Below are 21,001 nucleotides of genomic sequence, written 5' to 3'. Positions count from 1 at the left end.
CTGTAGGTACCCGCATGGACCCCAGCTATGCCTGTCTCTTTATGGGGTATGTGGAACATTCCTTGTTCCAGTCCTACTACGACCCCTCTTTCTCCGGTGCATCGATGATTACTTCGGTACTGCTTCATGCTCTCGTCCGGACCTGGAAAAATGTATTAATTTTGCTTCCAATTTCCACCCCTCCATCATTTTCACATGGTCCATTTCTGACACTTCCTTTCCCTTCCTTGACCTCTCTGTCTCAATTTCTGGTGATAGACTGTCCACCAATATCCATTACAAGCCTACCGACTCCCACAGCTACCTCGATTACAGCTCCTCACATCCCGCTTCCTGTAAAGACTCCATCCCATTCTCTCAGTTCCTCCACCTCTGTCGCATCTGTTCTGATGGTGCCTCTTTCAAAAACAGTTCCTCTGACATGTCTTCCTTAACTGAGGCTTTCCACGCACAGTGGTTGACAGGGCCCTCAACCGTGTCCGGCCCATCTCCCGTGCATCCGCCCTCACACCTTCCTCTCCCTCCCAGAAACATGATAGGGTCCCCCTTGTCCTCACTTATCACCACACCAGCCTCCGCATTCAAAAGATCATCTTCTGCCATTTCCGCCAACTGCAGCATAATGCCACCACCAAACACATCTTCCCTTCACCCTCCCGGCAGCATTCCGCAGGGATTGTTCCCGCCGGGACACCTTGGTCCACTCCTCCATCACCCCCTACACCTCAACCCCTTCCCAAGGCACCTTCCCATGCAACCGCAGAAGGTGCAACACCTGCCCCTCTCCTCACTGTCCAAGAGCCCAAACGCTCCTTTCAAGTGATGCAGCATTTCACTTGCACTTCCCTCAATTTAGTCTGCTGCATTCATTGCTCCCAATGCGGTTTCCTCTACATTGGAGAGACCAAACACAGACCGCTTTGCAGAACACCTTCGGTCTGTCCGCAAGCATGACCCAGACCTCCCTGTAGCTTGCCATTTCAACACTCCACCCTGCTCTCATGCCCATATGTCCATTCTTGGCTTGCTGCATTGTTCCAGTGAAGCTCAACGCAAACTGGAGGAACAGCACCTCATCTTCCGACTAGGCACTTTACGGCCTTCCGGACTGAATATTGAGTTCAACAATTTTAGATCATGAACTCTCTCCTCCATCCCCACCCCCTTTCCGATCCCCCCCTTTTTTCCTAATAATTTATTTAGAATTTTCTTTTCCCACCTATTTCCATTATTTTTAAATGTATTTCCATCCATTGTTTTATCTCTACCCTTTAGCCTTTTTCGATTCCTTCACCCCACCCACTCCACCCCTACTAGGGCTATCTGTACCTTGCTTGTCCTGCTTTCTACCCTTAATTAACACATTCCTTAGATAATATCACCACCTTCAACACCTCTTTGTTCCTTTGTCTGTGACGTCTTTTGGTTATCTCCACCTATCACTGGCCCTCTATCCAGCTCTACTTGTCCCACCCCCCCTTAAACCAGCTTATATTTCACCTCTCTTCAATTTTTCCTAAGTTCTGTTGAAAGGTCATTCGGACTCGAAACGTTAACTGTGCTCCTCTCCACAGATGCTGCCAGACTTGCTGAATTTTTCCAGGTATTTTTGTTTCTGTTTTTATCCTTTTGACATTTTGTTTTAATATTCAGTACATGTTCCCTAATCTCAGAGGAGCACACTCTTACTGCATCAGTGCAACATTTTATCTGGCATAAGTTGGAAATGGTGAAGCAAAAAAGTCTTGTTAGATATGCTAATAAGATGACAAAGTTTCAATAAAAATATATAAAATGATATTGACCCTGGTGAATCATTAAAAAAGTGTCTTTTTACAAAAATTTGGCAGTTTTGACATGTTATGGACACTACTTTATCAGGGCTATTGATTAATGTTAACTGAATAAGTTAAGTTCTGTTTTTATTAAATACTGGCCTGTCGAGCTTTGAGTTCCCCACTATTGGTGGCCGCGCCTAGTTCCTAGGCCCCAAACTCTGATATTCCCTCACTATACCTTTTCTCCTCTCTACCTTGCTTTCCTGCTTTAAGATATTCCTTAAAACCTATCTCTGATCAAGCTTTCTGTTATCTGACCTAATATCTTCTTATGTGGCTTGGTGTCATATTTTGTTTTATAATGACTCTGTGAAGCACCTTGTATTCCATTAAAGATTCTCTAAAAATAAAGGTGGTTGTTATTTTTAGTGTCATAACATTTTAACCAAAGCTTTGAAGATTAAATTCCATGACTTCACTGATCTCTGATAACTATCATAAGCCATTTCTACTTTCTATCTATCTATATATAAATATATATATATATATATACACACACACACACACTGAAGTATTAATTTAATCATTATCACTCACAATTTTTAAATCTGAAAACGAACAAGTACAGGTGTAGGAACATAGGAAAAAGGAGCAGAAATAGGCCATTCAGCCCCTCGAATGTGCTCTGCCTTTCAGCTAGATTTTGGCTGATCATCTTTCTCAATGCCATTTTCCCACACTATCTCTTGACATCTTTAATATTTAGAAATCTGTTAATCTCTGCCTTCAATATGTTCAATGATTGACTCTCCACAGCCCTCTGGGGTAGAGAATTCCAAAGATTCACTACCCTCTGAGTGAAGATATTGCCCCTCATATCAGTCCTAAATGGCCTATATTTTATTCTGAGACTGTGTCCCCTGGTTCTAGACCCCTCCAGCCAGAGGAAACATTCCTCCTACATCTACCCTGTCGAGCCCTGTAAGAATTTTGTGCTTCAATGAGATCAGCTCTCATTCTTCTAAACTCTAGAGAATACAGGCCCAGTCTACTCAATCTCTCCTCAAAGGACAATTGTGCTATCTCAGGAATCAGTATGATGAACCTTTGTTGCACTCCTTCTATCACAAGTAGATCCTTCCTAAGTAAGGAGACCAAAACACTGTACACAGTACTCCAGGTACGTTCTCATCAAGGCTGTATGCAATTGCAGCAAGACTTCTTTTGTACTCAAATCCTCTTGTAATAAAGACCGACATACTACTTGCCTTCCTAATTGCTTGCTACACCTGCATGTTAACTTTCAGTGACTTATGAACAAAGATACCCAGGTCCCTTTGGAATCAACCTTTTCCAATTTCACCATTTAGAAAGGAATCTGTATTTCTCTTTTTCCTACCAAAGTGGATAACTATATATTTTTGCACATTATATTCCATCTGTCATGTTATTTCCCACTCAGTTAGCCTGCCTAAATCCCCTTGAAGCCACTTTACATCCTCCACACGACTCTTTGTTGCCACCTAGTTTTGAGTCATCAGCAAACTTGGATATATTACATTTAGCCCTCACATCCAAATCATTGATATAGGTTGTGTATAGCTGGGGCCCAAGCACTGATCCTTGTGATATCTCACAAGTAGGGTTACCAGTGTGACCAAAAGTATCCCTGGAGGTTTCATCACTTGACTTGCCCCCACACTTCAGCCATTGGTCAGGCAACTCATCTATCCTTGTGATGCACTATCTTCCTACGCTAATTGGAAAGCAACAAGGTTCCTTACCCAATTGGATGATGCTTGACTACCAGCCAAACAGATTTTTTTGCTCTATTTTCAATATTTTTATAAGTGGTAAAGACAAATGTTCAAAGAAAATAACCAAAAAAATCATATTTTTAGTGGCCCTATGATTTTTCACCAGGGTTGCACCGAGCTAAACGGCCTGGTGATTGTTCTTCAATTCCTGGAGACTCCAGGCTAATCCTGGAGACCCTACCTAAAAGTCACAGCCTGCCAACCTGAGAATGATCTTTTACTCCTACTCTGTTTTCTGTTTGTTAACCAATTCTCAATCCATGCCAGTATATTACACACACACGCACGCACCCTCCACCACCCCCCCCCCCACACACACACACACACACACCAACACCCCCCCCCCCCGACCCATGTGCACTAATTCTGCCAATCGCCTGTGTGGGACCTTACCAAAAGCCTGAAAATCCAAAAACATCACATCAATTGGTTCCCCCTTATCTATTCTGCTGGTTCCCTCCTTAAAAAAATCTTAATAGGTTTGTCAATCATGTTTTCCCTTTCATAAACACATGCTGACCTTGCCCAAACCTATTATCTTCTAAGTGTCCAGTTATCACATCCTTTACAATAGATTCTAGCATTTTCCCTATCACTAATATCAGACTAACAGGTCTGTAGTTCCCTGTTTTCTCACTCCCACCTTCCTTTATTAATTATATTTACCACCTTCCAATCTGCAGAAACCATTCCAGAATTTAATCTGATGGTATTGGGGAGAAGATGTATTTGGCTGGGATCAGCCTTGGGGTTTTTTTTATTCATTCATGGATTAGGGCCTCGCTGGCCAGGTCAACATTTATTGACCATTCCTAATTGCCCTTGAGAAGGTGGTGGTGAGCTGCCACCTTGAACCACGGTCGTCCATGTGCAGTAGATACACCCTCAGTGCTGTTAGGGAGGGAGTTCCAGGTATTTTGTGACAGTGAAGGAGTAGCGATATTTCCAAGTCAGGGTGGTGTGTGGCTTGAAAGGGAACTTTCAAGTGATGGTGTTCCCATGCATCATTTGCCTTTGTCCTTCTAGATGGTCGTGGTCATGGGTTTGGAAGGTGCTGTCTAAGGAGCCTTGGTGAGTTCCTGCAGTGCATCATATAGATGGTACACACTGCTGCCTCTGTGCATCGATGGTGGAGGGAGTAAATATTTGTGGATGGGGTGCCAATCAAGTGGGCTGCTTTGTCCTGGATGGTGTCGAGCTTCTTTAGTGTTGGAGCTGCACTCATCCAGGTAAGTGGGAGTATTCCATCGCACTCCTGATTTGTGCCTTGTAGATGTTAGACAGGCTTTGGGGAGTCAGGAGGTGAGTCTGACCTACTCTTGTATCCACAGTATTTATATGGCTAGTCCAGTTCAGTTTCTGGTTAATGGTTACCTCCAGGATATAGATAGTGGAGAATTTAGTGATGGTAATTCCATTGAATGTCATCAGCTGCCTTTGGTTAGATTCTCTCTTGTTGGAGATGATTATTGTCTGACACTTGTGGGGCATGTATGTTACTTGACACTTGTCAGCCCAAGCCTGGATATTGTCTGGAGCTCGCTGTATTTAGACATGGACTGCTTCTATATCTGAAGAGTCGCGAATGGTGCTGAACATTATGCAATCATCAGCGAACATCCCCACTTCTGACTTTATGATGGAAGGAAGCAGCTGAAAATGGTTGGGCTAAGGACATTACCCTGAGGAAATCCTGCAGTGATGTCCTAGAACTGAGATGATTTACCTTCAACAACCACAACCATCTCCCTTTATGCAAGGTATGACTCCAACCAGCGGAGAGTTTTCCCCCGATTCCCATTGACTCTAGTTTTTCTAGTGCTCCTTAATGCCACACTTGGTTAAATGCAGCCTATATGTCAACGGCAGTCACTCTAATCTCACCTCTGGGGTTCAGCTCTTTTGTGTATGTTTGAACCAAGGCTGTAATGAGTTCAGGAGATGAGCGATCCTGGCAGAATCCAAACTGGGCATCAATAAGCAGATTATTTCTAAGCAATTGCCGCTTGATAGCACTGTTGATGACCCCTTACATCATGTGACTGATAATCGAGAGTAGACTGATGGTGCGGTAATTGGCTGGGTTTAATTTGTCCTGCTTTTTGTGGATGGGACATACCTGGACAATTTTCCACATTGCCAGGTCATTGGGAGTGTTGTAGCTTACTGGTACAACTTGGTTAGGGGTGCTGCAAGTTTAGAACATAAGTCTTCAGTACTATTGCCAGAATATTGTCGGGGGCCATAGCCTGTGCAGTATCCAGTGTCTTCACCTGCCATTTCCTAATATCAGATGGAGTGAATCAAATTGGCTGAAGACTGGTATCTGTGATGTTGGGGACCGCCAGAGGAGGGCGAGATGGATCATCCACTGTTCACTTCTGGTTGAAGATTGTTGCAAATGCTTCAGCCTTACCTTTTGCACTGATGTCGATCATTGAGGATGCAGATATTTGTGGACCCTCCTCCTCCAGTGAATTGTTCAATTGCCCACCACCATTCATGATAGGATGTGGCAGGACTGCAGAGCTTAGATCTGTTTTAGCAATTAAGCGATGATCCTGAAGCTCGGCAGCATCTTACTAAGGCTTAGCAGCATCTAAATTACTTTTTGGTCTCACCTCCCCACACGTGAACCACTTAGGCAAGGTATCTGGGGTTTGCTAAGACTGAGGGTAAAGTAAGTTTTTTGGCTCAATGGTGGTGTGACCGTGGAATGTTGACATGGGTTTACCATTGTCAAATGTTAAAGCATAATTATGCTATTTAAGAATATTGACAGTTGACATGCGCCACTATAAATATTTTCATTAAAAAAAATTCTAAAAATGCGACCAGGTAGCAATCTTATTGCAGATAGGAAGGTCATATATATTTTAATATATCATGGATGAATGTAAGATTCTCATTGAATTGTTTTAGTTATAATGTTTGTTACTTTGTGTAATATAAAACCACTATTATATTGAGTATTGATTCACCTGCATGTTCCAAAACCCACTGGATGGCGCTACAGAAAAATCTGACCTTGTATTTTCTGTTTACTGCAGACGACCTGACACAGTCAAGCAGAAGAATGCTTTTGCACCAAATTTCATTCATTCTCTTGATTCAACTCACATGATGCTAACAGCACTCTATTGCTATAGGTAAGCTATTGACAGATAGCTAGAATACAACTTGAACCTCATCACAACAGATTTTTTAAAAATAATTTTATGGCTATAACTTCACTTGCAAAACATTTTTTCCTTAGGATGTTGTGCTTTATTTAAACTGTACATATTTTTGTTAATGTAGCTTTTAAATCACTCTGTGTGCTTCTGGTTCCTCAAGTTCCTAAATTTACTTTCAAAATCTATACATTTTTACTAAGTCTCCTATAATTCATGGGACGTGGGCATTCCTGGCTACGACAGCATTTATTGCCCATCCCTAACTGCCCTTGTTCAGAGGGCACTTAAGAGTCAGCCACATTGCTGGTGGGTCTGGAGTCACATGTAGGCCAGACCAGATAAGGATGGTGGATTTCCTTCCCTAAAGGACATCAGTGAACCAGATGAGTTTTATGACAACCAGCAATGGTTTCATGGTCATCATCTGACTTTTAATTCCAGATTTTTATTCAATTCAAATTTCACCATTCGAACCTGGGTCTCCAGAGCATTACCCTGGGTCTCTGGAACACCAGTCCAGTGACTATACCACTATGCCACCACCTCCCCTATTACTGTAATATTATACACTTAATTTTGTTTGTGTTTTTAGCCAAGAACAAGCAAAATGTTAAAACAAATATAATTGATCCAGTTACAAAATTGCTTCGCCAATTCTATGGTGCCTACCTAGATTTTTGATTAAGCTACTAAATTAGTAATGGTGACCATAGTGGCTACATGGGGAAATAGTTAAAAGGACCATCTTATTAAATATTTGGGATCCTTTCTTTGTTCCACATTATGATAAACTTGGTCCATTATAGCCTGAACAGAAATCAGACATGGTATATAAAATACTTAGGAACTTGCAGCAATTCTGTTCCCTCAAAAGAATTTTGTACATGCAGGAGATCTTAACTTACATAAAATGATTTTAAAAAATCTCTCTGTAAAAATAAAATATTATAAAACCTTATTGAGGGTGAAGTCATAGGTGATTGGACAGCAGGAAGGGGCCAGAAATGAGTTGAATGATAGTGGCTATGCTTTTCCCCAATGTATCACTTTCCCCTTCCGCTCCTGCTAGCAAAATAAATATATGCAATAAATTAGATTTGTTTCACAATCAACAGGAGGATTCTGTAGCCTGTGAATATTCAAACTGAGATTCTGGCACGCAGTATTGAGCTCAGAGAGCAAACTGAAAATTATTTTCTGACATGTAATTTTTCCAACCAACTTGTTCCCAGGGCGCTTTTATAAAATAACCGCTGACACCTGTTCATGATATCATTCCTTCATGGAAGATGATTGCTTGGAAGCAATTTTGTGATGTATTCAAATCTGCACCAATGAGACTTTTTTTCACCAGACCATCTCAATTAGCTTGTGTAGACTGTTTGTATGCAGCCTTGTTTAATACTTTAGAAAGTACTTTGCTTTTTTAATTATCTGTTATCATTTGGAAATATGTATGCTATAATTACAGTTTCCAAGTTCTCCGAATAATATCTCAGCACTTCCAGTGGCAAAAAGTTATTGCTGAGATTTTGAAAGGCTCATGTTTAAACTTCCAACAAAGTAAAATTACTTTGTATGTGGCTACATTTCTGAACAGAGCTGAATTATATTTGTGTTTTTGTTCCATGACATTAGTCACTTATATTGTGGAAGTTAAGTGTGTTTTCAGGCAATTAGAATTTACTTCATTGCAACATTGAAGTGAAGATTGGTTCATATGACCGTGCTATTAGGCCCCTCAAGCCCACTCTGTCTAGTTGATTGTGTGACCTCATAGACCATCTAGCCACCCCTAGAAAGAGGAATAGAGAAAAAAAAAACCCTAGGACAATTCACAAAAAATGTCTCATTCTATAAAGCAATCAGGCAAACTCTTGAAGTTCCTAACTACCTATGACTTGTTGCAGTCGCAACTGAATCGAAATTTACCCTTTTTAATTGGAAATGTCCACTTGCAGAATCTTGTTAAGTTGCCTTCTAAAAGACTATACAGAGCACATAGCTTTGCATGTTGTTCCTGGGCTAATTGCCATCTGCAAGCAAAAATGCTTCCTGATGTCAAACCTAAGCCTTTGCCCACATATTTTATAGGCAGGGCCTCTGCTCTTTCATTTTTTATCCATTTCAAATGACCTGTATCCCATTCTCTTAACCATTTAGAAGAAAAACTTTGCAATCCCCTCCATCCCTGCATTTCTACAAAGTAAATGGTCCTAACTCTTGGACCTGTGCCTCATAACTAAGACCTGCAAGACTTGGTTTGACCCTGGTCGACCTCTTGTGCAACCTTTTTAGGGTCTCATTATCCTTCAGCATATCCAGAAATCAACACTGAGAATAAAAGTCAAGTACGGGCACATCAGAGCTTTATATGGTTTTAAGTATATCTGATCAGGTCAGATCCATGTGTTTGCACATCATATGATTTCATACTATCACCAAATCATCTCTTTATACAATGACAAACTAGTGTAACGTTTCAAAAAATGTTATTAACCGAAAAAGGAAATTGTGATTATGCTTGTACGTATAGGTGAGTGGTGTTGGTGGTTTGGTCCATGCAGGGACAGTTATTTCTGATGGATTATTTTGTATTATTTTAATGTTTTTAAATCGAATGCATTTTTTTTAAACTGAAACTTGACTGGAAAGTGGTAGCAACAGTGTGTGCAACCTGGCTGTGGTAATCTGACGTGTAATATACCTTTAAGAAGAATGTTATTATGGAAGATCACATGATAATAGTACCCAATAGCAGAGTAGTGGAGGCTACCTCTGTAATTAGTCTGTAGTCAGTAGTTAATAGCAGCAGAGTATAGAGATATAGTTTGAAGTGTAAGCACATGTTTAGTTGCTGCTTAGTACCTTTGTAAATAAACAGAGTTTCTACCTATGAAGCATCTGCAACTCAACTCTGTCATTAGTACCAAATCGGCTGCCCCTTACAACAAGCGTGCGAACAGGAACCAACAAACGGGTGTCTAGGATCCAACAAATTGGCGAAGAGTATGGGATAAGTTAAACAGAAGCAAATAAGAAAAACTAAATCAACACCATACCTCGCACAGCAATTGCAAGTAGCAGTTCCATTCAAATCATCCAAGTAACTCCCTCACAGCATACTGCAATTCGGAAGAATTGATCCTTTCAATCCAGCAACGGATGATTGGTCCCACTATATTGTGCATCTCTTCTTTTTCCAAGCAAATGAGATTTCAGGGGCAGGCAATCCTCTTAAGCACATGTGGGAATAAAAGTTATGGCTTGATTCAGAGTTTGATGGCACCCAGTGCCCCAGACTTGAGAAATTTTGATGAATTAGTGGACCTGGTGAAGGGCCATTACCATCCTAAGCCCTCAGGAGCAATACAAAGGTTCAAGTTTAATTCAAGAATTAGCGCCCTGGGGGAGACAGTTGCAAGCTATGTGGAAAGCTTGATGCAATTAACAGAGCATTGTGAGTTTGGTACACTCTTAAACGATATGCTTAGAGATCGTTTAGTGTATTGTGTGAATGAGGACAAGATTCAGAAGCAATTGTTGTCCAAAACAAATTTGAATTTTAAGGCGCTGGAGTTTGCACTGGCAATGGAAAGAGCAGTTAAAGATTCGAAACCATGCAGGGCGTACAAAATGGCACCATCCTCCACATTGGGTGGGAAGCCCCAGCCAAAAAGGGCACGAAAGTGCAATACTCTACTGAGAGGCGGGAAATAGCCCCCGCTAGCAGGAAAATGAGAAAAAAACAACTCTGCAGCGAAAACAAGGAGTAATATCAATAGAGGTGGAAATACACAATCTTTCAAAGATTGGCACTTCAAAAAAAATAGAATGTTTTTATTGTCATAAAAATTGACACATTATGGAGACAGTGTAGGGAAAAGGGTCAAGCAGACTTTTGGACAAAAGAAACAAAAACAGTGATCCTCAATGTGGAAGAGCCTGAAGTAACCGATTCAGGTATTTATACGTTGTATAAGTTGAAGGTTTGAAGAACCGAACGAATCTATGTAACAGTGAAAGTCAGTGGTAGATCTATTCAAATGGAAGTGGACACGGGAGCTTCCGCTACAGTAATTGGGGAACATACCTTCAAATATCTGAGCTATGGCGAGCATCAATTAAATTTGGAAGAAAAAACTGCCCAATTAAAAACATAGACGGGTAAAAAATATCCAAGTCAAAAGCATAAGTAAAGTTCATTATGGGAGCCAATCGGTAAAGCTACCAGGTATTGGTATTGAGAGGCAGAGGACCAAGCCTCCTAGGGTGAAACTAGCTAATGGAAATCAACCCTGAGGACCACAGATTCCAAAAGGAAGCTGGAAGCGTTTCTGTTTTGAAAAGGGAGTGTGTAAAGACTCAACAATCTGAAGAAACGCAGGCTGTCTTAAGCCAAAACATGGAAGAACAGCAGAAGGAACTCAATGAGACCATGCTTAAGGACAGGGTTCGAGATGAGGTGAGCGACCACCGAAAGGAAAAAGAAAACCAGCTTAAAGACCTTCACACAATATAAGATTACCTCAGGTCAAAATTTGTACCACTGGAAAAGTACAAAGAGAAACGGAAAGAATCCAGCACCTCTCTGACCAAAATGAAGGATGAGTTGGCGGAGAAGACACAACAATGCTTAATTTTCCAGGAGGCAGCAAACAAAAACAAAAAAGATAAAAGCAAAATACTGCGGATGCTGAAAACCTGAAACAAAAACAGAAAGTGCTTGAAAAACTCAGCAGGTCTAGCAGCATCTGTGGAGAGAAAAGCAGAGCTAATGTTTCAAGTCCATATGACACTTCTTCAGAGCTCTGAAGAAGGGTCATACAGACTCGAAACGTTAACTCTGTTTCTCTCTCCATAAATACAAAGAAGAGATGGAAGAGCTGAAGAGTCAGCTGCGTGAAGCCAAAGAGGCTTTGGAGACAAAAGTCACAGAATTTTCTAAGAAGAAGACATTTGATGAAATTCTGGTGAACTCAACCACTGAGTTCATGCAAGTCGAGCATGCATCTGAAATTAGTCTGGCCAATATTGAAACCAAAAAGAAGGCCAAGATTAAAGTCAGCACTAGAAAGAAGAAGGCATGTGTAAAAAGAAGATACACAAACACAAATAAAGCTTTAATCCTGGCAGCATGCAAGTATACTTTCATACAAAGGCCTGGCAGTCTAATTGCAAACGCTGATGCACTTAGTCATTTGCCTTTACAAAAAAAGGATGCGGAAGTTCCAGTTCCGTGAGAACTTATTTTGTTGTTACATTTCTTAGATTCATCACCAGTATGTGCTTGACAGATCAGGGACTGGACAAGTAGGGACCCAGTCCTAACACAAGTATGAGAACAAGTACTTCGCGGTTGGTCATGAGAGCATATATCTGACAAAGTGAAACCGTACTTTGACAGAAGACATGCAATAACCAGTCAGGGTGGCATCTTATTGTGAGGAGCAGGAGTGATGGTTCTCTTCCTTTTGGAGGTATTGTTGCTAATTGGACTACGCAGTGCACATCCAAGACTATCCCAAATGAAGACCATAGCACGCAGCTACATATGGTGGTCTAGGATGGATGGTGAAATAGAGAATTTAGTGAAGAATTGTGTGCAATGTCAGCAACTGCAAAAGTTACCTTCAGCTCCATTCCACCCTTGGGAATTGCCAGAAAGACCATGGGCGTGGTTACACATTGACTATGTTGGACCTTTCGTGGGAACCATGTTTCTGCTCATTTTTGATGCCCACTCAAAATGGATGGACATAAATGAGGTAAAATCACCAACATCTTCTGTTGCAGTTGAGAAGTAATGTCAAAGTTTTGCTATTAACGGACGACCAGAAGTGGTTGTTTCTGATAACGGCACACATTTACGAGGGCTGAGTTTCAGCAGTTTATCAGCCTCAACGATATCACTCGTAAAAACTTCGGCACTTACCACCTTGCTCCAGTGGACTGGCTGAAAGGGTGGTTCAAACATTTAAGGCTGGCATGAAGAAACTAACTAGAGATTCTTTAACAACCAAGCTAGTACGCTTTCTTTTCCATTATAGAACCACCCTTCACACAACAACAGGTGTCACACCTATGGAGTTATTGATGAAACGCCATCTCAGGACACAATTGAACTTAATAATGCCAAATTTAGGGGGGACGGTGGAAAGGAGTCAGGGAAGTCAGAAAACTAGACATGACTGGCATAGTTGAGAGAGGAAATTTACCATGGGAGAGAGAAACGGTATATGTGAAGAATTTTGGAGAAGGACCAAAGTGGTTACCGGGTGATATAAATGCAGTGACTGGACCTCTACCTTACCACGTGGAGTTGGAAGGCCGAGTCCTACAGAGACGTGTGGATCATCTAAGGAAGGGAGAAACTATGCACCAAGAAATGATTCTACCAGTGTTGGAGACTGGGTCAGCATTTCCTGTTGAGGGAATTCAGCCTAGTACAGATGTGTCTGAAGTATCTGTTGTTCCTTAAAGAGTGGAGAATACAGAGCTGCAGGAGCCCAATAAAGCATCTGATGTTCAGACAACTCTGGAAAAGAAAGTTCCTGGCCAAGCATCTGAAACTGTAGAGCTGAGATGCTCTACACGCATAAGTAAACCCCCAGAAAGACTGAATTTGTAAAGTACTTATCAGTGTAAATATTTTACTATTTTGAGAAAATTGTAATTGTAAATATTAAGTGTATTTCTGAGTAAAGGGGGAGGGATGTGGTAATCTGATGTGTAATATACCTTTAAGAAGAATGTTATAATGGAAGATCGCATGATCTTAGTTTCTAATAGCAGAGTAGCGCAGGCTACCTCAGTAGTTAGTAGTCTGTAGTTAGTAACAGCAGAGTATAGAGATAGAGTCTGAAGTGTAAGCACATGTTTCGTTGTTGCTGAGTACCTTTGTAAATAAACAGAGTTTCTATCTATGAAGTGTCTGCTACTCAACACTATCATTAGCACCAAGTCAGCCATCCCTTACAACAAGCATGCAAACAGAATCCAACAAACAGGTGTCCAGGATCCAACGGTAACCATGTAGCTCACTTAGCAGCTTTTGCAAAGGAGAGTCCACTTGACTATATATTTTATAGAAATTGCAGCTTCCTACTCACTGACACCACTGCCAAAACTGTTCATGTTCATTATATGGCTGAGGTAAACAACGGGTTGGCTTTATATAACCCTCATATAAAAGCAAGTAAGGACTGAAGATGTGGACATCTGACAGTAAAAGAAAAAAGCAAGAATAAAGGCACAGTGAAAGAAAGAGGTTTTTAAAAGGCTCCTTAAGACAATGTGGAAGGTAGCTAGGCTCAAATACATTTTCGAGAGAATCACAGGGGCAGGAACATGGTGACTGACAATGGAGTGGTTATCAAGCACTAATCTCGATTAAGTAGAATGGGCAGTGCAGACAAGGATAATCATTTCAATGCAGTGGAGTAGATGGACCAAAGACAGTGATCTTAAAGCAAGTTCACTGGGACAGAGAGGATGGAGGTAATGGGAGAACTGTACTTTGTGAGGGAGAAGAAGTGGGCTGATGGGATTTTAGAATATCCAAAGTTTTTGAAGTGTGGCGAGCAGAAGGCTGATCAGAGAATTCATGAGGTACTGATTTAGGGTGAAGAAGGCGTAATGATGTAAAGTTTGAGGCTAAAGTAAGGGTTCTTGGTAACAAACTAAATATACAGAAAGAAGCTTGTGGACTTTGACACTGGATTCATCCTAAATCTTTGCATTAATTGGAAGATTTCATTGCCATAACTTTGTCTTTTCAGTGCTGGAGTAACATTTGTCTCTGTGCATGACTGCTTCTGGACGCATGCATTTACAGTTGATGTCATGAACAAGGTAAATATTCTCCTTCACGTTTTTTCTGCTTATTATTGAAAAGCACACAATAGGCTATTGTGAAAGAAGAAATCTTTTTACAGTAATTGTTTCAATGACATTTTTATTAAGCATACTTTGTGGCAATGGGAGCCTTGAGTACTTAATTTTCTGTCCTGCTTTCACAACGTCCAAAGTTTTTCCTCCTGTTTTGGCTGCAAATTTCTGAACTTCCACTTGCAACATAGTCAAAAAACAGAATTTAAAAAGATCCTGTTTGCAGAATGGTTGTTATGCTAACAATTTCCCTTTCCCAATGGATGGATCAGCTTAAGAGTTTTGCATTTACTGGGGGACAGGGTTGTGGTTAATGGAGGACAAGACATCCAAGGGTGTGAAAGCCCGTATAACCTGCATGGTATGTCATTATCACAAACCTGAGAGCATGGATTATGTTTGGAAATGGTATGTGGCGGTGGAGTGGGAGTGAAAATTGTATACCAAAATGTGAAGTCAAAATAACTGAAACCTTCCCAAGTGTACCCACATTAACTCGAAAGTCAGGAAAGATGTATTTTTATTTTCTCAGGTAGGTGGAACAACAGTTGCTAGCAGTCTTGTACTCAGTGTTTAAATGGAAAATACAAACTTTTATTCTGACCTCACCAACAAAGAAACAAAAGAATCAACTGAATGGAAAGATTAATTAGTGAGATAAAACATTCATTTACATGCGCTCTTTTAAAACTCCACTTTTGGGTGTTTTTGACTGCTGTAAAATAATTTGTTTTCAAAATGATTAAGGTGCCAGGATAATATACATATCAGACCAAAGTGGACATTTGCAACGTGATACTGAGCTAGCAGACACAATACGAAATGCCCACTTGTGCCCCACTATTAGTAACAGAGCGTTCAGATGCCTTAGCTGCACTCTTTGAAACTCTTTCCTAAAGCCCCTGCCCCTTTTCACATCTCTGTTCACAATTAAAACCTGTCCAAAACCATTTTTCCATCAAATTTTCAGGCTCCTCTCCTAATTCATGCATCATTGTACTTTACTCCTTTTATCTTCTCCCTTTCTGTAAAACATATGGCATGCTTTCCACATAAAGCTGCTGTATAAATACAAATTGGTGTTGGGAGTTAGACCAATGACCTGATGGCCTTGTTACATAAGTGCCTCTGTGTTGATAAGCATCCAAAGCTGCTGCAAATCAATGCAAAGCTGTTAGTATCACAGCACTATTGTACAATGTGCACTAATAGTGCCATGCATTTAATTAGCCCTTCATTTGTAAGAAATTTAAGAATGTGTATTATTTTGTGTGTAGTCAGTAAATTGAGTTTGACTTTTTGTCCTAGCTGTGAGAATTTTGAAAACATCTATCAAAGACATGTCTTATCCTAGGGAAATTTGCTGTAAGTGTCGTGATCAGTGGAACGAATGTCCTGAGTAGATGATTTAAAAGTAACCTTGAAATGTAGTTCAATTAAAGCTAAACTTGTTCTATCTTTCCAGTCTTGTGGAATTGATGATAAGCAACAGTGTTTATCCCTGTTAGTGTAAGTTCAGCATAAAGGTGAATACAAAGTAAGACATTTGAGGGACAACGCTGATTGTGCACTGAATATCCTTTGAAATCAAAATAATTGAAACATATGAATAAATTCCTTCTCTTCTTCTGTAATCTATTAAGAACTATACTCCTGGACAGGTTAAGCTTTTATCCACTGGAATTTAAAAGAGTAAGGGGGTGACTTGGTCAATACCTTTAAGATCCTAAGAGGTCTTGACAGAGTGGATGTGGAGAGGATGTTTCCTCTTGTAGAAGAATCCAGAACTAGGAGTCACGGTTTAAAAATAAGGGGCCACTCATTTAAGACAAAGATGAGAATTTTTTTCTGAGTGTCATGAGCCTTTGGAACTCTCTTCCTCAAAAGGCAGTGGAAGCAGGGTCTTTGAATATCTTTAAGGAAGAGCTAGATAGATTCTTGATTAATAAGGGAGTGAAAGGTTATCGGGCACAGGCGGGAGGTTGCAATCAACTCAGCCATGATCTTATTGAATGGCAGAACAGACTTGAAAGGCTGAGTGGCCTATTCCTGCTCCTTGTACATATGTAAGTTTGTACTGAAATGCAGCTCTATATGTTATTGTTCCTGACGCTTTTGGTCCTTTGTGGACATCATTCAGACCTTCCAGCCCAATCTCATTTAACCCACAAGGCAATGGTCTGCATGTTTTCTTAATAAGCAGTGTGTGTGTTGCAGGTTTGCCGTGAACAGTTTGTAGCCCTGCACAGCCAACCTATTCTTCGAGATCTTTCCAAATTCCTGGTAAACAAATACCGCTATAACATTCCGTGAGTATTGCACTCTCCTCAATCTATACAAAATCATAATCTGTTCAAAGATATGATTTACAGCACTCAGAAACATAAATTAAAAATGCTTGCTGTGTCTGCGCTTTTCTGTTTAGCACACAAATTGGATTCAGCCAAATATTTCTGTCTTCACAGTGCTGATCGAAAAAGCAAAAAGCTTCAGGACTACCAAAGAATGATGGAGCTGCTTTCTAAAGTACTGAAGACAGGTACTGAACAAACTGCTTTAGGAAAAAGAAGAAAATTAAGTCTGGCATTCGTTTAGTAAGGCACTCCTACACAGCGCTACATGAGTTGATTAATATATGCACTCTTTATGTAAAATGTTACAGATTTTAGAGTACTTTTTTGGAAGGGCCACTATGTACTGAAGAAGATAATAATAGATGAGTTCTAAGCGGTAACAGGATGACAAACAAAATTGGGTTAAATACCTTCAAGAAAAGATATAATAGCTGCATCATCAGTAGCTTCTTGATGAACATTAACTATGATCAATTTTCTTTACCTTATTTAAGCAGAGTAAGCTATTTTTTGATGGGATTGATTATTTTTCTGAATAATTTTAGCTGTTAATTTTCCATTACTCCCGCTCTTCTTTAGGCACTGATCCCTTTGATGCATTATCTAAGTAGCTGTTATTCATAATAGAGTCTTGGACAGTGTGATTGCATGCAGTTTCCCATAGGAATTATCAAAGCCAAACCCAAACCTGCCCTCACTCAATGCATACTCAGGTACACTCAGTATCTTCCAGCAGGGGCTGCTGGAGCCCTGGCCACTTTTTCCTCTCCCAAAACCGTAGCAGCTGACACAAGATGTGGTACCTACCATCATTCTAGGTAAGACCAATTAACTCAACACTACACAGATTGAGCATGGATCATGCTGGATAAACTTGCCATAGCCAAGTGCTCCTGTCAACATTCCCTTTCTATCTCTCAGTCAAAAAATGAGCATATCTTCTCCAAAAACATGAAAGTGTATTTAATTAGCTGAAAGACAACATCTGGTAGTTTCCTGTGTTCTCTACAGTTTATTCTCAGAGAGCAACAGTACTGAATGTGTAAAAGGTTGTTGGAGCAATCTTTCTTTGTCACTAATGAAACCTAGCTTATCATGTACAAGCTACCACATCAAAATGACAAGCAACTAAGGGCTGGTGTAATGAGAGTACAATTTGCACAGGTTTATACAGTACCTTTCCTTGCCTGTCTGAATTTTTTTATTTTACACCAGTGTCTGTACCCTACTTATGATATCATCTGAACAAAGAATGGTCAATCTACATTAATACTACTGCATACTTCAAAAATATAGTTTCTGTATCCTAGTTTACTTTTCTGTTTTTGGGAAGTTGGATAGAAAGGAAGAGGCAGAATATCATTTGTGACCTGGGCCTAGCTTCTAGCCTGCAGCAGATTAATTGTAGTGAGTTTAATTCCCTCCTTTTGTGTCCTATCATTTAGAAGTGTGATGTAACATTGTACTTTTGCTTATGGAAGGCCTGTTGAGTATGACACATGATGCAAAGAGAAGGTCCTCACTCACCTTCTGTTTGGATGACAGGAATTTTGAGCCAGCCAGTCCAGTCTAGATTCTGAAATTCCAGATCAAGAAAAGTACCTTGGCTTGGAGAAATACCCTGAAGCAAAATTTCAAAATTGTTCATAAGCCATCAATGACTGAACATGTTACACTTGGATCTTTGTTTTCCACATAATCTGATATTAAGGCCCTTTGAAAATGTAGGATCTACTTCAGTGGAACTTCTAAGTCAATAGTACTTTCCTTTAGGAAGAAATGACTACACTCATTGCCGAATTTCAGAAATTGAGCATAAGCCTTTGTTAGGAGATGACCTGTTCAAGTACTCATCAGTTTATTAAAATGACTTTTAATGCCTCAATATTTATCATTAAATCTTTAATCCATATTGGGAAACATTTTTTAAAAAATTGATCATTCAAAGCTTAGCTTATTCTGTGCATAAAACATTAATAAACTGTTAAATTTGGAATGTATTTTCATACTTTTTGCATGTGTTTGCAAAGACATTCTAAACTTTGTTTAGCTGAAAGTTTCTGCACTTAATATGCTGAGCAATGAATGATTAGCATTTTAGAATTCCCTAATATGGATTAATAAAGATTTAATGAACAATATTAAAAACGTAAATAGTCCTTTTCCACATAGAACTTGACTTGATTTTCATCAGTTCTTCCTTCCTGACCCACTCGTTTATGCAGGGCTGATGGTTTTATGCTTATGTTTCCTTTCAGGTGAATTTGATCTAGAGAAGGTAAAAGAATCTACCTATTTCTTCAGCTGAAGATATCAGAATGCAGGGATTATCATCTAAGAGTATCTGCCTTTTCAGCCCAGTAAAATCCCCCAGCTGCTCACTGGACACATGATGGATCTATGCTGGGGAAGGAAATTATTGTTTCGGTGAAATGGTTGAAGAATGTTTTTTTGTACAGTGGATTTGTATAAATCTTTGCACATTTATGACACAATTGATGAAAACTTGAGATAAACTACCACAGACAATGGTTCAACTCCATTTCTGCCTAAGGATTGAGTTGCTCAGCGTTGTCAAAATAAGACCATCTAGAGGAATTAAGTAAAAGCTTGTTTCAGATTTCTTCTAATTATGTATGCCTTGCTAAGTATTTACTGGAGAAAGCAACCAAGAATATTGAACTATTTTTTTCATAGCTTCTATTTCAGTTCTTTGTCATCCTTTCATCAGGGCTTACCAAGCTCCAGTTCTGCAAATGTTTCTTCTCAAGGGCACAGGACACAGCAGAGTGCAGGATCTTGGGCGAAAAGGGAGGTCATAGCATCATGAGCTGAATACTTGAGCAGCCGCCCACTATCCCCCGCCACCTCAAAGTTGTTGCTTCCCACTAAATGCAATCCCATCTCAACTTTTAATTTGAAAAATAACAGTGTAAACATTTTCGAAAGTAAATTGTTTCTAATTAATTTTCATGCTATTTTTAGCAACTATTCTTAGTTTTTTGGGGCCAGCGCCAACTGGTCACAACAGTTACCCTGACTTTAATAACATCATTATAATTCATCAATCTGGTGATGGCATCCATAAAGTGGAAGAAAATCCCTACAACTAGATAAATGGGGCTTTGATGAGGACTTGCCCTCCAATTTCTAGCTTGCTGTGTTTTTTTATAAAACCAACGGTCCTTAGCATTGAAACCTCATCCCACTGGTGTTTTGTGATACATTGCGGAGAAATTCAAGGTTTCTTTTGGTACCAAAATATGATGACTGCAGCTTTCACTGCTTTACAAATTTTGTGAAAATCTATTGTGACCCCCCACCCCCCCATGCCTGAAAACTAAGAGATTTTATTTTGCCTGTTACTTGAATGATTCACCTTGTTGGACTTTGTCCGATTACAGAAAATTTGATGTGCTTGTATTTTTTATAATAAATTGCAATCCGAAAAATTACTAGTAGCTATCATGTGCTATTTAGTTAAAAATTCTCCATAGGCTTATGCTGATCGGAGGGTTAATATCTGCAAATGTCACTGCTGGTTGTTGGTAAAAAGGAAATTTGCAGAAACATTTTTGTCAATGCATCAGTTGGAGAAACTTCTTCTTTGAGCTTTTCTGAATACTTTGTCCTTGCTTAGCAACTGTTAGAGTAAGCAGACCAGGCTTCTATAATTGGAGACCTTCACTTTTACGGTTATATTTGAATTTGTATTGATCAGTTAGTGATAAGTTACTTTTCAGAAAGAGAATATGTCAGATGCCCATTATGTCGTCTATCGCCTTATATGATGGAAAATATTAAGTTATTAGACCTGTTTATGCAGGTTAAAATATTTGTCTCAGCTTTCTTTATAAATAAATGATGCATGGAGTCAGAAACACAAACAGAAATCTAAATAGCTCAACAGTTGTTTGAGGGAATTGCAGTCAATGCATAAAGGGTCTAATAAACCCTTTTCGGAAAACAGCCTTTTTGCAATTTCT

The 21,001-nt window shown here is 39.8% G+C and overlaps 1 protein-coding gene across 2 annotated transcripts in view; it reads left to right on the top strand.

Moving 5' to 3' along the window:
* Positions 1-20,470, top strand: part of polrmt (polymerase (RNA) mitochondrial (DNA directed)) — a 128,415-nt gene extending 107,945 nt beyond the window's left edge. For both annotated transcript variants that reach the window (XM_041205092.1, XM_041205093.1), the window contains 5 exons: positions 6,646-6,744; positions 14,553-14,625; positions 16,879-16,970; positions 17,127-17,200; positions 19,274-20,470. In XM_041205092.1, coding sequence (XP_041061026.1) covers positions 6,646-6,744; positions 14,553-14,625; positions 16,879-16,970; positions 17,127-17,200; positions 19,274-19,323 — 388 coding nt within the window. In that variant the 3' untranslated portion in view covers positions 19,324-20,470. The remainder of the gene's footprint in view (positions 1-6,645; positions 6,745-14,552; positions 14,626-16,878; positions 16,971-17,126; positions 17,201-19,273) is intronic.
* Positions 20,471-21,001: the final 531 nt, after the last annotated feature.

Source organism: Carcharodon carcharias, chromosome 14 (genome assembly GCF_017639515.1).
Source record: "Carcharodon carcharias isolate sCarCar2 chromosome 14, sCarCar2.pri, whole genome shotgun sequence".
In the NCBI taxonomy this organism is placed as follows: domain Eukaryota; kingdom Metazoa; phylum Chordata; class Chondrichthyes; order Lamniformes; family Lamnidae; genus Carcharodon; species Carcharodon carcharias.
The sequence above is the reverse complement of the archived record's forward strand: the minus strand, read 5'-3'. Positions and strand labels throughout refer to the sequence as shown.